This window comes from Tenebrio molitor, chromosome 5 (assembly GCF_963966145.1).
Source record: "Tenebrio molitor chromosome 5, icTenMoli1.1, whole genome shotgun sequence".
NCBI classification, from domain to species: domain Eukaryota; kingdom Metazoa; phylum Arthropoda; class Insecta; order Coleoptera; family Tenebrionidae; genus Tenebrio; species Tenebrio molitor.
In genome coordinates, this window is record NC_091050.1 from 24,540,463 (window position 1) to 24,557,546 (window position 17,084).

Below are 17,084 nucleotides of genomic sequence, written 5' to 3' on the forward strand. Positions count from 1 at the left end.
GATTTGTTTTGAAAGTTCAGAAAAAAATTTGAAATTTTTGACACAAATTGTTACTCGTAACTGTCTAACGATACCTATATTATATAATTAATCAATTTAAGTACATAACATTTTTGTTATACAATACCTATACATATTTAATTTCAACATTTAAAATTTTCTTCTAAATAATCTTAAGTGTTGGTAAATTGATTTTGGAAAAATACATTTTGCTCTTCCAATGCAGAAAATATCAACTTTCATTCTTCAATTTTTGAAAATAAAAATTAGTTAAAATTAAATTAATTAATATCGAAGGAATAATTGCCAATGACTTAATCTTTAATTCACCTAGAGACTTGGCTCGTTTTAAGGCTTTGCAATGCAGAGAATCAGGATCTTGGTTACATGCAATTCCTTCTCCTAATATTGGTACTCTTTTAGATAACACTTCCTTCCAAGTTTGTATTGGTTTAAGATTGGGTTGTAATCTTTGTACACCTCATATTTGCAAATGCAATGCGAAAGTTGACGAAATTGGCACCCACGGTCTAAGTTGTTTCAAAAGCAGTGGTAGATTTTTAAGACACACTGAAATTAATTCCATTATCAACCGGTCTTTAACTTCTATTCATGTGAATTCAACTTTAGAACCAAACGGACTGTCTCGGGATGACGGAAAACGCCCAGATAGGATGACTTTAGTACCTTTGGTTTGGGACGTTACTGTTGTAGATACACTTGCAGACAGTTACGTATTGAAATCATCTGAAGTCTCAGGTTCTGCCGCTGAAATGGCTTGCAAACGCAAACATAGCAAATATAGTTCAATCATTTCGTCAAACTACGTGTTTAAAGGTTTAGCATTTGAAACCTTAGGCCCTTGGTGCAAAGAAGCCATCGATTTTATTAATGTGATCGGAAACCGACTTATCGCGGAATCAGGCGATTCAAAATCAATGAAATTCCTTTTCGAGAGGATTTCCCTTGCCATTCAACGTGGAAACGCTGCAAGCATTCGGGGCACTTTTCCAGATTCCGCAATATTATCGGAAATTTTTGTATTATAAAACAAAAATGTTTATGTAATTATGTTATTAATATAGATATTTCCTTATTTAAAAAAGTGAATTACTTTAAACACACATTCATCGACAAGAAAATCTTTCTCTAACGAGACAACTCAGTTCTGGAAAGGCTCCACGCATGTACCGTAATTAATATTTTCAAAAAAGGTGTGTTGAAAGGATCTACCTTTCATATAAAAGTTACGCTTTTACGTTATTTTTTCACGTGAAGGATATAAAAATTTGCGGTGCTTCGTAATGTTTTATACATTCTGTAATTATGTATATGTTAATTGTTATCAGGATTGCATAATTAATTTCCTTATCTCATATCAAAGAAACTTGCATTGTCTTGACATTGTTTTGTGTTGTATATTTTTAATAAATGATTTGTTTCTCTTTGATATACATACATAATTATATCGAACATTTTGTTTTCCTTCCAGACTAAAAGCTTTGTGGAAGCGGTGTCATCACAGATTGTATTGTTTGTTGTATTATTTCCTGTTTTTTATAAGATGAATCTTATTCAAGAGAGCTATTTATTTTTTAATACAGTTTTATAATATACTACATTATAATGGAAGGGAAATAACAACACAGTAATGAAGTCGGCGTTGTAGTGTTAGTTCACAAGGATGTTTTCTACTGCCGTTTGCAATTAATCTCTTAGTAGACATCAACATGTCTTTTGATATGTTATAATTTTTACATCAAGATATTTAATGATATCGTCATCAAACAACGATGAAATTAATGTTTTGAAGCGATACATTTTATAGTTGTTGCTAAGAGTTCTTTTCCTGTCGAGGTCAAGTAGACTTGATAAAGTTTCGTAGTGTTTGGAATCCCTTTATAATACCCAATAAACCTTCATAATAAACTTACCAGTTTTCTCAATTTTATTTCGGTCTCAGTTCGATAGTGTCATAAGCCTCACTACGTCGTTATTGCCGAATATTTTTTGTTACTTTATAGTATCGTTAAATAGGTGTTTTATTGTCTCTTAGTCGTACTTTTGTTCACATTAACTGCAACTACATAATAATTTTTCCACTTTAATGATCATGGATCAATGAAAATATACGAGATACTTTTCAAAGCAACATTTACTGCACTACTTATCGATTAACAACTAGGAACGTAAGTTTGATAAATTAGACTGGTATATAATAAATATGCTTTCAACTGGATGAAAATGTGTTAATATTCTGCCGCACAAAAAGTGATCATTTCCATGTCACATTCAGCTGAACGTGTTTTTATAAGATTTCCTATTGGTATTTGATTTCCTTTCCAAGCGCAAATATAATTATTGATATATTGATTAAAGAGCTGTATTTAAGTTTTTATTATGTCTGTGTTTTTTTTTTGTTTCAGACGGAAGCTTTGCTTTTAACTGAAAGCAACGATGCTGCGATGGAATCACTGGTGAGTTCATTCTTTATTATTAAGTGCTACTATAATTATTGTTAGATGAGTTTTAAATTTTGTAACTAAATTCTTTACATTTACATTGAAATTATACAAATCAAGAGTGAAAATTTGAGGATTTGAAGTCGGATAAAGACAGTCTTCATTACTACTTTACAATACATTTTTCTGACGACCCCACGTGGAGCGAATGCATTTGCATGACTTGACAACAAATGTGTCATTCATACTAAGTAATAAGTGATGTCAAAAAATCAATAAACCGTTAAAAATGTGCTGCTTTTTGTAATTGTAGAAAAAAAAGCATACACAACACCCTGTCTTTCGCACATTCATGCGAAATGTGTCAATTTCGACGCACGTTGTGTAATGAACTATGTTTAGAGAAAAGTGAATTATTTTGACTATTACCTTCGAAAAATTTAAGCCAATCAAAAAGCTCGAATATTTGAATTTTAGCCAATAGCGATCGAATTACAGCGATAATACTGCACTAGTGCAATTATCGATAATTTGCACTATTGCCAAATTTTCGCGTAGTCCTAATTAAAAAATCATTTGGTATTAATTTTATAAGTACGTATTTTAAAAAGAATTACGTTTATTTGTACTTACTTATCATGTAAATTTTTCTCAGGAAATAGTCTGCCAAAATATCCTCTCGTGCATGTCAAATTGTTGATAATTTGACATGCACTCGGGATATTACTAGTGATAAATTTTTCCAAGTTATTTGTAGGCAATTTTGTAGTAATGAAATTTTACAATTGATTGCAGCAGTACTTTAGGTAGGTATATTAAAATACGAGGTGGTTTATGACGTACACTAGGACTAAGAAATTAAAAACTGTTTATTAAAGAAAAGTCAAATGATAGTATGTAAATACATACTATCATTTGCAATTTGTCTTTTTTTTAAAACAGTGAAATCGTAATAAAATAGCTCTGTAGAAAGAGCAAGAAATCCACAAAGAGTACGTCACTTAGTTAAGAACTGTCAGAAGATTTCAATCGTGGTAGAGAATCCTATGAACATGCACTACCAAGGCAAGCACCAACAACTTACAACAAATGTAAAGTTTGTCTAAACATAAGTGAATTTTACGGTTTTAACAACTAAAATACTTTATGACGGATGTTGTAAAAGTGGCAAGAACCAAATCTGCAGCTTTTCGTTTAACAAAGACAGGCATGCCTTACAAAATTTACAGCAGGGTAGTAAATATTCTGTTGTGATGGATTTGTCCTGAACAACCCTAAAATCCCTCGTAAAGTACTTTAGATGTTAAAACCATAAAATTCACTTATGTTTAGACAAACTTTATCTACTAGTGTCTAAGGCGACTGTGTTCAGAAATAGTTGTTTTTAGATTTAACTAGTCGTATGCTTCCATGTCAATGACAATAAAATAATGATGAACCAGCCGGGAATTACTTTTTTAAACCGTATTATTTTTATACTAAGAAAGTTACAGTGTAAGACAAAGGCCCGGTTGTATAAACTTCAGTTAAGACTGTGTCAGCTAACAAACGCGGCAAGTCGGAAATCCTCCCATTTGATTGGCTGATTCAAATAAAATGTTAAATATCCTCCAATCTGATCGCTTGACATTATGTTAACTTTAACAACGAACTTGACATCGCTTTATACAACCGGGCCTTAGAGTTGTTCCCTCGTTACCAAGGTTTGCTCTCTGTCCATGGTGGGGTTGTTTCCTGAACTCCACAGTATAAAAACAATATTTCTTAAACTCATAGAAATGTACCTCGTTTTCAAAAATACGTAGGTACGTTGTTCTTGTAATGAAATCAGCGTTATCAGGCTAGGACAGTTTTATTTCAGTTGCTGACGTTGAAGGAAATGTTACTGCTTTGTATTTGTTAAGTAAGTTCTGTTGGATATAATTAAAGTTTACAAATGTTTCAGCTAATAACTTTCTTATTTTTTAATATGAATGTTACTTTGTAAACAAAAGCCTACTTTTGTTGTAGTAGCTGATGGTTAGTATCTTTGCAGCAATAAAATATTGTCCTTTGTGTTACATAATTTGTTTTACTGTTTTTGCTTTATGTATCAAATTACTAAACACTGTTAAAAACGACTACAATTCAAATAATAAAGCTGGTACTAAGAAGTTCATTTTAAGAAATAATTTTCATATTCTGTAAAATAGTGTATTATACTCGTTTAATAAGAGGCACTGTAGCACTCGTGCTGTAGCAGACCTTCGTATTGAACTAGTATAATACATAATACACTATTCTACAGACTGTCTATAAAAGAACATAACAGGGTCTATCAGAACTGGCGGATCAAAATAATACATCATAATACATCATAATAGGAAAAATGTTCAAAAAAATCTATCTTCAATAGTAATTAGGAAAGAAGCAATTTAAACTGACCAATCCTGTTGTTGATGTTAAGTTACCTATAAATTAGTTTTCCTGCTTTATTTGTAACTACGGATGCATTTCAAATGATGCATATGCATTGTTGGGTATCTGCATTGTTTGTGCAATGACGGACGTTTTTAGGTTATAGTATTTTTCAGGTTATAGTATTTCTGCTAGGATGTTCCCTATTGGGAAAACGAACTGCGTACTCCTGAGCAGCAACTGTGGCACTCTCATCACACTGTCCATATAAGACAAGCATATCAAAATGTTCTGAAGAAGTAAACATTAAGCGTTTTTAATGACTTTTGTAATTGTCAGAAATAATTTATTATGACATAATATTCAATTATAATATTTATATATGTAAACTAAATTTTAAACATTAAAAATTAAAAACGTTCTTATTTTAAAATCCAATGAGGATGGATTTTTTAAAATATGTTTCCTATTATTCCCCGAAGATAACGATTTCACCGCATTATTTTGGTCCGCCAGTTCTGAGAGACCCTGTATATCAAGAGTCCTGTGGAACTCGAATATATTTGATTTTTGCCGCTTTGTAGCATATTGTGGTACCAAGTAGAAAAACAGAGGTTATGTAACTTCATAATTGACAGGTTCTTTGATTTTTACAATAAAAGCAATTAAACTCCTTCGTGACGTGAGGCAGCAATCCATACTCCAACCTTTATATGATGCAATCGGGTTTCGTGGATTTTCTGAACTCCATATTCTATAGTTTTGTGCTTCGTCCAAAAAAAAACTGATGTCCCGTATGTTAAAAAAAATCTGGTCAAGTAGGCTTTGAAAAACAAAAACGTATGGCGTAACTTGAATAATTCAGGCTTAAATGTAATTATCACTTATAATATCCCTAGTGCATTGATTATTTCCGGAAATTTTTTCGAATGCATTTCCAAAACGTAATTAATACGTTTTAGAAATGCATTCTAAAAAATTTGCGGATATTAATCAATGCACGAGGGCATATTCGGTAAGAAAATCGCAACGACACGGACATTATGCTTCTTTTTCTAACACTAATATCTTATACTGTTTCCATGGTGCATTTGAGGTCACACCTTATGTTTCCCATAAAATACGCTTTCCTCTATAAGACACGTCGTCAATAGCAACGTATCTTATAGAGTCATAAAATACATCATTCAAGTAACATTTTATTTATCATTTTTACAGTAATTATCACAAAAGTGAAAAGTACAATTATTGAATTGGAATTGCCATATTAGCTTCGTGCTCTTGTTCATAACATCTTCTTCTTTAACTTCTGCTGTTTCATCCAATGCAAGTGCCCGGCCATCGAAAACTGGCAATCTTTACATTTTCTTCAAATAATTCTTGCCGTAGTGTGAATTAACTTTTAATGAAGTTCTACACGCTTACCCCATATCAAGAAAGGCCAAAATGACATGCACTTTTAGACTTCATTGGTAACAAATTGCCCCTTTTTTTATTTCTTCTGGAACGTTTTGGCACATTTCAACGATGAAAATTGTTTTTTTCCAAATTTGTTGATATTATTACCATAGTACTCACGGCAACCTCCGCATTTTGTGTATTGTGACGCGCCTCGAATAATTTCTGAATTTATTAAAATTTCTGATAAGATGTTAGTGTTAGAAAAAATCTTGAAGACAACGCGTGTTTTATAGTTTAAAAATCTCGATCTATTAAATCCTCGCTCCCTGCGGTCGCTCTGATTTAAACTACGATCTCGATTTTTAAATCGTCTATAAAACCCTTGTTGTCTTAATAGCTATAAATTATAAATTTTTAAATCGTACGACACTCATTAAAGACCAATAGAAAAATTAGTTCACGAGCCATAACCAAGCCAACAACAAAATAAATGATTTTGATTGGCTGAAAAAATTTCCACTTATTAATCACAGTTAGGTTGGTCTACCTACAAAAAATTTCCAAGAATTTTTTTGTTGCCATGGTTATGGCTCGTGAACTAATTTTTCTATTGGTCATTATCATTAATGAACATGTACTCCATAACACAAGACATGGCAAATTTACCACCCTTTAGATTAAAATCACGTAAACCACTTTGGAAAGAAGAATTTCTCATGGAACCATTTTCCAAATCTGACTATTGGAAAGCAGCCTGGCAAGATGTAGATATTTTCAATAAAAATCTAATTGAGGATCCTACAAAACAAATTCCGGGATTTGACCTACCTAGGAAAATCTGGTGTAAATTAAATCGTTTTAGAACCGGCCATGGCAAATGCAATAATATGCTGTTTCACTTTAACATTCGTGAAAACCCTTCTTGTGAATGCGGTGCAGAAAAAGAAACCATCCAACACATTGTGGAAGAATGTCCCCTTACTAAATTCCAGCAAGGTTTCTCCAAACTCCATCTACTTACCGAAGACGCCCTAAATTGGCTACAACAAATTAAAAACATATAATTTACCATAATTATTTTATGAATTTCGAATTTTAATTGTAATTTTTCTTCATACGAATATATATATTAATGAGTGTCGTACGATTTTCGCTATAATTGTTTTGAACGAACTGTCATAAAATGACAATTTCAGGAAAAGCTTGAGAACGGTTCTTTTTCTACGATTCTATGAGAATTGGCGTTAGTAATCCGTGATTTAATACTCCCGCCGCGCCGCGCCGCGCCGCGCCATTCTATCCTTCTATCCCGCGCCCTCCGTTCGTTTTCGTCGTATACGATACGTACTCGTAACAGGTTAAAGTTAGGTGATGTACCCAGATCAACAAAACAAATAAATCCGCCCAACATGTATAAACAAGTAATGATAGCAATAAATAAATAAACAACAATTAACAATAATGTGTTTTAAATTACTCTAGAGCAAGTGTTGAAATTGATTGCTTTGAGCAATGTCTAAGGAGTTGCTTGCTCGTATTCTTCCTTAATTCTGCAAATTTTAGTTTTCTACACATGCACAAATTTGTTTTCGATTGCAATTTGGTACAACTTGTTCCAGTCAATTAACTGCGACGCTGCATTATGAATATTTATTGTGTTATATCATAATTGGAGTTATAAAATGAATTAGCGGATAATATTAATAACTTTTTTCTACTCTGTTGTATAATACTGTAATTAAGTGTTTTCATTATATAACAGGGTTTATCACCCATGACCCGTTGAATGATTTCAATAATCACTGCAAATATCATAGCTACTAGTTTATGAAGTCTAATCGCAAATTTTAATGCAATGGTATTAACTATACAAAGTAATAATTTTAAAACGTCAGTTCCAGTTTATGTAATAATGAAACTTATTTATCAATTTATTTTCATAGTCGAAGAAAAAGTATAGTATTCTATTCGCGCATAATGGCTATTACACGCTCGGAAGAATTACGCCACTGGCCTGCGCCTCGTGACATAAAATCAGCCTCACGAGTAATAGCCATCATTTTTCGCTCATTGAATAATGGTACTATTAATAAATTGAACCTATTGCTTGTTGTCATATTTAATTTAGATTAATTATTTAGTCAAATCTTGTAAACGAAGTTATTGTTAACTATTAACTATTATTAGTTGATGACACAAACATATTAATTTTTGATTTTACCAGTTGTTGCCCTCATGGCCAGCGGTTTTCTCTGTGAATGCGAATGATGATATTTATTACTTGTTAAAATGGCAAATTGATTTTCAACATTAATTCAAATTAGAGATTTCTTTGAATTAACCTGAGATTATGTTGACGTTGTTCTTTTAAGCTCTAATATAACAAGTGGTCATATGCCGAGTTTATATTTGATGAGAACGTATAATGAATGAATAAATGAGGAAAATGAAAATTTATAAATAGCCCTCAGTGGCTTTGCTTTTTGATAATATATATATATATATATATATATTTCTTGGGACTGATATACTGATTGTTTTTTTTATATCATCGACGTTTCCTCAACGATTAGTACAGCTTTTTTCAGCTTATAATCAATTTGAACAAACGTTTTGAGCTATCAAATTTGACAAATGTCGTTACCGTCAGAAAGGGACCAAAATATGTAGATTGATAGGTCCTTTTGTTTTACAATATCGCCTTTTACTATCCTATTTCAGTCAATCAGAATTATTAAAAAGGGATCATGTGACACACGAATTATATTTTCAGTGCAATATCTATGTACAGTTAATTTCAAAATTATAGAGTACACCTAATTTTCTACAGTGTGAAATGCACTTACATTTTTTGTCAATGATCAATGTCAATTTTGACAAACAAAATGCCTGATCTAACCGAAAATGCGAAAGTGCTCATTCTTTCCAAATTAGAAGAAGGGTGGTCGATCCGGAGGGTAGCCCACTATTATAACATCGCGAAGAGCACCTTGCAGAGGATAAAACAGACACTATTATGGTGTTCTAAAATATCAGCGACATTTTATGTTGTCAAACTTACCTAACCTATATAAAAAATATGACACTCAAATTTCAAAAAGGCATCTTTACATGTGGAAAAAACTGTTATAAAACGACTTCTTCATTTTGGGGTGTACTCGATAATTTTGAAATTAACTGTACATATTATGTACAGTCGTTGACCAACCTAAAATAGGACAAAGTGTTACCTTAGACAGTTTCACAATTCAAAAATTTGTGTAGTGTAACTGAGGCGTATGTGTCTCAGATTACAACTTGATTAGACTTGACGATTGATTTACAAAAAGTTAGGTTGTGTTTTTTCACTTGTCATCTCGTCACTGTCACTTTATTCAATTGAATATTGAAATATTGTCGAATGATGACACTTATCAGAATTGTTTTTTTATTTTTGACACTTTTGTTTCCTAAGAGACGGATTTCGCAAAAATATCGAATTACACAATCGAAATTTACTTTGTCCTATTTTATTTTGGTCAACGACTGTACATGTACTGTATGTACAGTCGTACATACTTTACATTTATTACCCTGATTACTTTGATGAATTTGGCAAAGCCAGAACAATATAAAGTAATGACTATCTAAAAACGCAAAGTTTGTTTTTTAGTTGTTTTTTAAATTTATTGGTACAAAAAGGAAATTAAAGTTTTGATTAAATGTCCCAAAGTTAACCATTACTACTATAACGTCTTATTAGTGTAACGAAATTTAAAAAAAATCAACTAACGTGCCATTAATATTATAATTTAATTGTTTGTGTACTGACGAAATTATAATTACCTAATGAGTAAAATTAACAGTTTCAGCAGTAGGTAACTAAATGTAGTTTCAACTCTGATTGTATTTCTCAGTCTTATGTCACATTTTACGTGATTTTGTCTTCTTGTTCTTCAGTTTATTCTTTTTTCGTTTACAAAATAAACGTACACTAAAATTAGAAACAGACAACACTTCGCGTTATTAGCTTTAGTTTAAACACTTTTAAACGAATCTGGCACGTCACATTACGTTTGAAATATCTATCGCAGCGAAAATTTTTAGATAAAAGCGTCACTGCATGCGGGGTAATGAAAATAAAAGAACTCAGGAAATGTGCTTTGAAATTTAAAAGCAATTTAACTTTACGGAAACAAAAACTGTTACTTTTTGCCCATGGATTATATTATCCGCTAAAAATACAGCCAAGCAATTATCAGCCGTGGGTGGGTTGTTTTGATTTTGAACAATATTTATTCTAGTGTAAGACTTGTGTTTTGTCCAAGGGCCTTATCCACTCAATATTTGACAATTAATACATCGGTCACGTTACCAGACGTTAAATTAGACAATCTTAGCTACAGTCGTACGATAATAATCATTCAAACTGCAAAGCACAGGTCCGCACTCGTGTTTGCTCAATTGGGACGGTACAAACATGTACACGATAACACCTGACACATCTGTCACAAATCAAGGATATACAGTGACTCACCAAGGGGTTTCTTCCCCCCTAACTCGATCATGACAAGGGGCTCCAACTACGGGCGTCGGCTTCAGAGCGCTACATTCCGGGGTTGCGTCGCATGTTCTGGAAGCACCTGCAACAGCCCCAGTGTGCAGTTTGGGATGCACAGCCCGCCGGCCTGCAGTCTCCGCAGAAGAAGACCGCCAATGCCAGCGTGTGAGCCTACAACTCACTTAACATACGTTACCAATGTTCCCTCAGTACATGGGAGCCGGGATTACCTCACAACCTTTTATCAAGCAAACGTATGATCTGTGCATTTTTTTGTTGCCACCACCGGCCATCGCGACAGGATGCGCCCGATCAGTGTTAGGAGTCAAAGGTGTTCCATCCGAACCTGGTTCGGTGCTCAGGAATATACCATGGTATCTGCCAGAGGTTTTACAAATTGATGGCACTGATTTCATAGGCCAGGTTGCTCAAACCTGCTATCACCCAGTTACCAACACACCTGGTAACTGTATCTCTATTACCGGCTATCAAAAACCTATTACCAGCTATCACAAGCCTAATTCACTGCACCACTCCCGGGACCACAAATTATTCACCTGTCTTCTCTCTTGTGAATCTCGAACAGCTCCGTTCGATTCTAGCTGCCAAGCGTCACTGTCTGCCTGTGTGAAAAATCACCCCCGAGTCAAGGACCTTTTCGAATATAGTTTATGAGCCACATGTTTGGCTAAAAGAGGTAGTTTTTCAGTTGCGTTTTTAAAATTCGCCAACACTAGAAATGATTTTAAACATTTAAACATTAATATCCCATCCCCTGGTAATAGATACTCTCTTAGATAACACTTCCTTCCAAGTTTGTATTGGTTTAAGATTGGGTTGTAATCTTTGTACACCTCATGTTCGCTCGCAAAGTTTGGATGAGTTTATTTCTGGTATCTTTAACATTACAAATTTACAATTTAGGAAAATGAGTCGGGACGTAGTGAGACGTAACTTATACTTAACCCTCCACCACCCGGCGGCACGGCAATTTTGCCGGAGTACATACACTATTACGGATAATACTATCAAGTAATAGTGCAGTGCTTATCAACATAATTACCGGCGTCTCGCCTCCACATTTTGACTTTTTTGTATTTTATGTTCTGTGTTAATGTTAAGGAATTTCCTCACGATATGACATGAGTATAATAATATACCTTTTTGAATTTCAACCACCAATGTGTTTTCTAAGTCCAAAATTTTTAAATTTTTAAAAAGAGATTCTGGTACTATTCCCGTTGCTGAAATTATAACTGGTACAATCGAAATTTTTTCTAAACACCAAAGATTTCTCATAGCAACGGAGAGTTCTAAATATTTATTAATTTTTGTGTTATATGTATGTGTTATATTGTGTGAATTTGGAACAGCTATATCTAAAAGATATGCTTGCTTTTGTTGTTTATTTAAAATAATAAGGTCTGGTCTGTTATGCTGAATATGAATGTCAGTTAAAACTGTACGATCAAAATATAATTTGTAATTGTCATTTTCGAAACAACTTTCTGGTTTATAAATATAATGTGGTTGTGTATCCTTTAATAAGTTGAATTTAACAGCTAAATTCATGTGTATAATTTTTGCGAAAATATCATGACGTTTCTTGTATTCGCTTTGAGCCAAAACGGTGCAAGAAGAAATGTTGTGTTCAATGGTTTCCCCTTCAGTTCCGCAAATCCTACATTTATCATATTAATTTTCATGATTATTTGAAGGTGCTTTAGAGCGTACTTCGCATACGAATTTCGCATTCTTGCTAGGAATTTCGATTTTTGAAATTTTAAGAATACCACTATAAAATGTTTTATGACTAGAGAACGCTTTCCCTGCCATTTTTCGCATTAACCGTCTAAAATTGAGTGGAACCTTTCCTTCATTATTTTTTGGGTCCGGTAATTGTATCACTCTTCAGAAGAACACTTCACAACAACAAGGTCTTAATGTATTAAAATTATCGAAGCACATTTTTTTTCGTGAGTCTGAGCCATTTCGTCATGAATCGAACAAAAATCAACGACAAGAAAAAAAGACAATTTTAAGTACAATTTAACGGCAAACACATAAAATGCACAAATTCTCCAACCATATCTTATAATAATAACTCAACAATTAATGTTTCTGCACTTTTTTTATCAATTGTTACAGCGGTGTCAACTGGTTGGTCTTACTTTAAATATTTTTCGTGGAACTGGATTGTTTTATACATTTTTTATTGTAACCGTGACAGTCCCTTGTAATTTGGCATTGTAATACATTAACATTAGCATACGATCATGTTGTGTTCATTGTGTTTGTTACATATTAGTGTCAATTTTTGATACATATTACGGTTGCAGGAGAAAGTTTGTATTTTTTCTAGTAGAATTTGGAAAACTAACATATTTGAATACATACTAATTTGAGTTAGGAATAGTGGAATACTTCCTAACGAGTGCGGAAATAACTCAATTTATTGAAATTATACATGCTATTTTTTATTATTACGAGTATTATACCTAAATGTTAACAGAAACACTTTCACAATTCGTGAATGAAATTCCAGAACAGGTCTTTGTGGAAGTAGAAACTAATAACTTTATTTACGTTAACCTCTTCTTCATTGCCCAATATTTTCTTTCCTACATGAAGTTCATATCCAACTGAGCTATAAAGATATCGTTTTGCCACATTTGAAGATATCCATCCACCATGAGCGTTTTGGGATTGTTGATATAATTGATATAATCATCCCATCCCCTGGGATTAACAGCTAACGCAGCCGATTCTTCAATATCAAACGATTCACTTCAATCAGACATTTTAATAGAATTTTTTGTTCGACACTGTCAGAATTTGAGAATTTTCTCCTATGTGAACGGATTTTGATAAATGTCACAACTTGTCAAAATGAAACGTCAAGCTAATTTTAAAGGTTTTAAGCGATTTGGAGCCTTTAAGGGGCTTGTCGAACAAAAAAACGTTGTATTCAACTCGTTCGTGTGTAAATTGGGCCTTTTTTGGCACGCGTGGGCCATTTTAAAACGCGAGTGAAACGAGTGAAACGAGCGTTTTAAAGGCCCACGAGTGCCAAAAAAGGCCCAATTTACACACAAACTCGTCAAATAAACTACTACTTATTACGTAAATTCGAGGAAAAACTTAAATGCCTTCGCAAACTTTGTTTTTTTTTTTATAAACGAAATTGGTTCTCTATATCAGCGAAATTAATTTAGAAATAATTATAGAATATTAAAAATATACAAATTTAATTAATTTTTCCACTCCAGTTGAAAAAATCTTGTGTGCAATACGTAAAAAAATACGTTTCCTAATTTATTGCACAAATTCCTCAGTTAGTGTTTCATTTAACTGCATAAACCTTTTAGACGAGATCACTTCCCATAACATCACACCTGGTGTTATGTTGCAGCACTTGGAAGGTTCTGTTGTTATTGCCAAAAATTCAATTAATGGTAAGAAAATAAATCTGAACCAGCAAAACAATTCTTTTTCGTTCGAAAACTTATGGTTTTGTGAGTTTTGGCAAAACTGACTTTTGATTCATTGCCAAGAGTGGTTGGTTTAGATATTCATACTCGTATATTCTTCTTTCTACTGTTCTAAGGCTTACTGAAGTCTTACTGCAGAAATTAGTAATCCACGGCAAAATACTTCTGCATTCTATTTCGCTAATTGCGGTTTTAATTTACCATTTCCACAAAACAAATAACTATTGCTAAGGCCAATTAGTTGTACATTATGTACGTGCATTAAATGAAGTTTTTATTTAGTTATTTGCCAGTTTATGCATTTAAAATATGATATGACAATAACGATGTCCAGCAAGTGGGTTTCTAAAAATATTCTCTTTTTTCCCCGTAATTTTTGCTCTTTTAATCTCAACTCAAGTCAGATCACGACTTTAATTTACTTTTCTGGTGATTCCAGAAAATGCCTTGTTTATTGCGCAGTACTAGATGAAGGGTTGTCGTGTTGCAAAACTGTTATATTTTCTGCGACGCCGTGAACTGTAGTTTTCGAACAGTTCCAGAAACTCTATTGCTGTATATCATTCTGTACTACTACGGATTGATTTCACAAAATAATTGCATCTGGTCCAGATTTTGTTAAAAATTAACGAGTAAATCTTTTTCCTCAGACTTTTAGGTTGCTTAATTCGATTAGATTGCGACAACAAATTTTCCTGACAGAGAATAGCAGTCTTTCCCATGGCACTTCTTCTATCTCAGTAGATGACTCGGTAATCATCTTCTACACTTTCTCAAATAGCGGCTATATTTTCTTCAATTGCAGCAGAAATGGCCTTTTTCGGCCTCCGTCTAATTGATCTTCCATTCGTCTAAATACTCTAAATCGTCTGGAAAATAGCATTTTTTGCTTATCGTAATGAAAATGGCACTTTTTTACACGCAAAATCGTAGTGAAAGTCGCACTTTTTCCCACGGAAAATCGTAGTGAAAGTAGTACTTTTTTGCATCATTTTATTCCATTTTCTTGGAGATGATTGTCAAAGCATACCATTTTTTTTTGTAATTTTTCATAAATCCTTTTGGATCAAATTTCTCAACCTACAACACGTTATGAAGGTCTCTTTTTTTCACTTATTTGCTTGATTAACTCAAGGTACGCCCTCATTAATCAATCTGTGTATAGCAGTAGAGGCCGAGGGGGGATCAAGCGATGGGTTAGGAATAACAGAAAGGACGACGACGGTTTTGAATATTTGAGGAATTGGTTAACTTTTGTCGTGACAGTCGCGTATTGGATCCTTTATGTTGCCAATGAAAAAAATAAATAAATTCCCTATCCGGTAATATTTTAACAAAAATTATTATATTTTGCTTTAAATAAATTGTCGACCGAAAAAGTGTTGTGTATTACACGGCTAGAAAATGTTTTGCAAGTGCTCGCACTGTGACGCCTCTGCTTCACAAACCGTGCTTGTACTTGCAAAATGGCATTTTCTAGCCTTGTGATTCTAACTATTGTTTGCCGCGCATCAGTTTTTTAGTTGAGTTTCCGGATTCGTCTTCTTGCAGTCTATTTGAAAAAGGTAGATACAAAATAAATTTGTAATTTCTTCAATGATGTCTTTTGCTATGTAGTTCGTGCGGTTACCTAAAATTTTTTATGTCAACCTCTGCCAAAGAGTGTCTTTTGTCCCCGCCTGTTTTAAGCCTCGATTGCGCCTCGGCCAGAAAACTCAGATGTACACTTCTATTAAAAAAAAAGCGTACAAGTAGTGAGCACAATTTTGGCTAAATTGTTATATTGTAAACCTATCTTTTAATTGTTGTTACTTAGAAACCTGTAACAAAACCCGTGCTGATGGCTGGATTTTATCGATGTACAGTTAATTTCAAAATTATAGAGTACACCTCAAAAATCAAGAAGTCGATTGATTACAATTTTTTCCACATGTAAAGATGCCTTTTTGAAATTTGAGCGTCATATTTTTTTACATAGGTTAGGTAAGTTTGACAACATAAAATGTCGCTGATGTTTTAGAACACCATAATATTGTCTGTTTTATCCTCTGCACGGTGCTCTTCGCGATGTTATAATGCTGGGCTACCCTCTGGATCGACCACCCTTCTTCTAATTTGGAAAGAATGAGCACTTTCACGTTTTTGGTTAGATTTAGCATTCTGTTTGTCAAAATTGACATTGATTATTGACAAAAAATGTAAGTGCAATTCACACTGTAGAAAATTAGGTGTACTCTATAATTTTGAAATTAACTGTATGTATCGAGATTTTAATGTGTGTAAAAGTTTTGCCTTATTTATTAGGCAAACACAAACACAACTCAAACTTTTATTCATAAATTTATAGAAAAAGGCAACTCTCAACAATCTTAACAATTTAAAAATGTATGAAATTTATTAAAAGCAATTTTCACACATGTATGACATACATACATACAAAATGTCAGTAATACGTTTTCTTGGAAACGATTAATTCATTTTATCCCTATTTACAGTAGCCCTCAATACGTGTACGCTTTTTTTTTTTTTTGAATAGAAGTGTACTTTTTGGCCTTGGTACACAAATAACTATTTTATCACCACCCTCAAGGATTTGAATCCATTGAAAGAAATGAATGCAAGCAAACAAAACAGTGACGAAGTTGATTGTTTGGCAGAGTGGTATTTTGGTCCGATTCGGTCTTTATTTTTTTTTTTTGTACATTATGTGTGTTTATACGGGGTGTTTCAAAATTGACGAATTCCGAATTCAGAGCGTGGTAGGGAAGGACCCAGTGGAGCTCGTAAAGACTT

At 33.2% G+C, this 17,084-nt stretch overlaps 1 protein-coding gene across 3 annotated transcripts in view; it reads left to right on the top strand.

The window, feature by feature from the left end:
* LOC138131967 (pseudouridylate synthase RPUSD2-like) overlaps window positions 1-17,084 on the top strand; it is a 449,464-nt gene that overhangs the window by 155,547 nt on the left and 276,833 nt on the right. For all 3 annotated transcript variants that reach the window (XM_069049260.1, XM_069049259.1, XM_069049264.1), the window contains one exon: window positions 2,427-2,477. In XM_069049260.1, coding sequence (XP_068905361.1) covers window positions 2,427-2,477 — 51 coding nt within the window. The remainder of the gene's footprint in view (window positions 1-2,426; window positions 2,478-17,084) is intronic.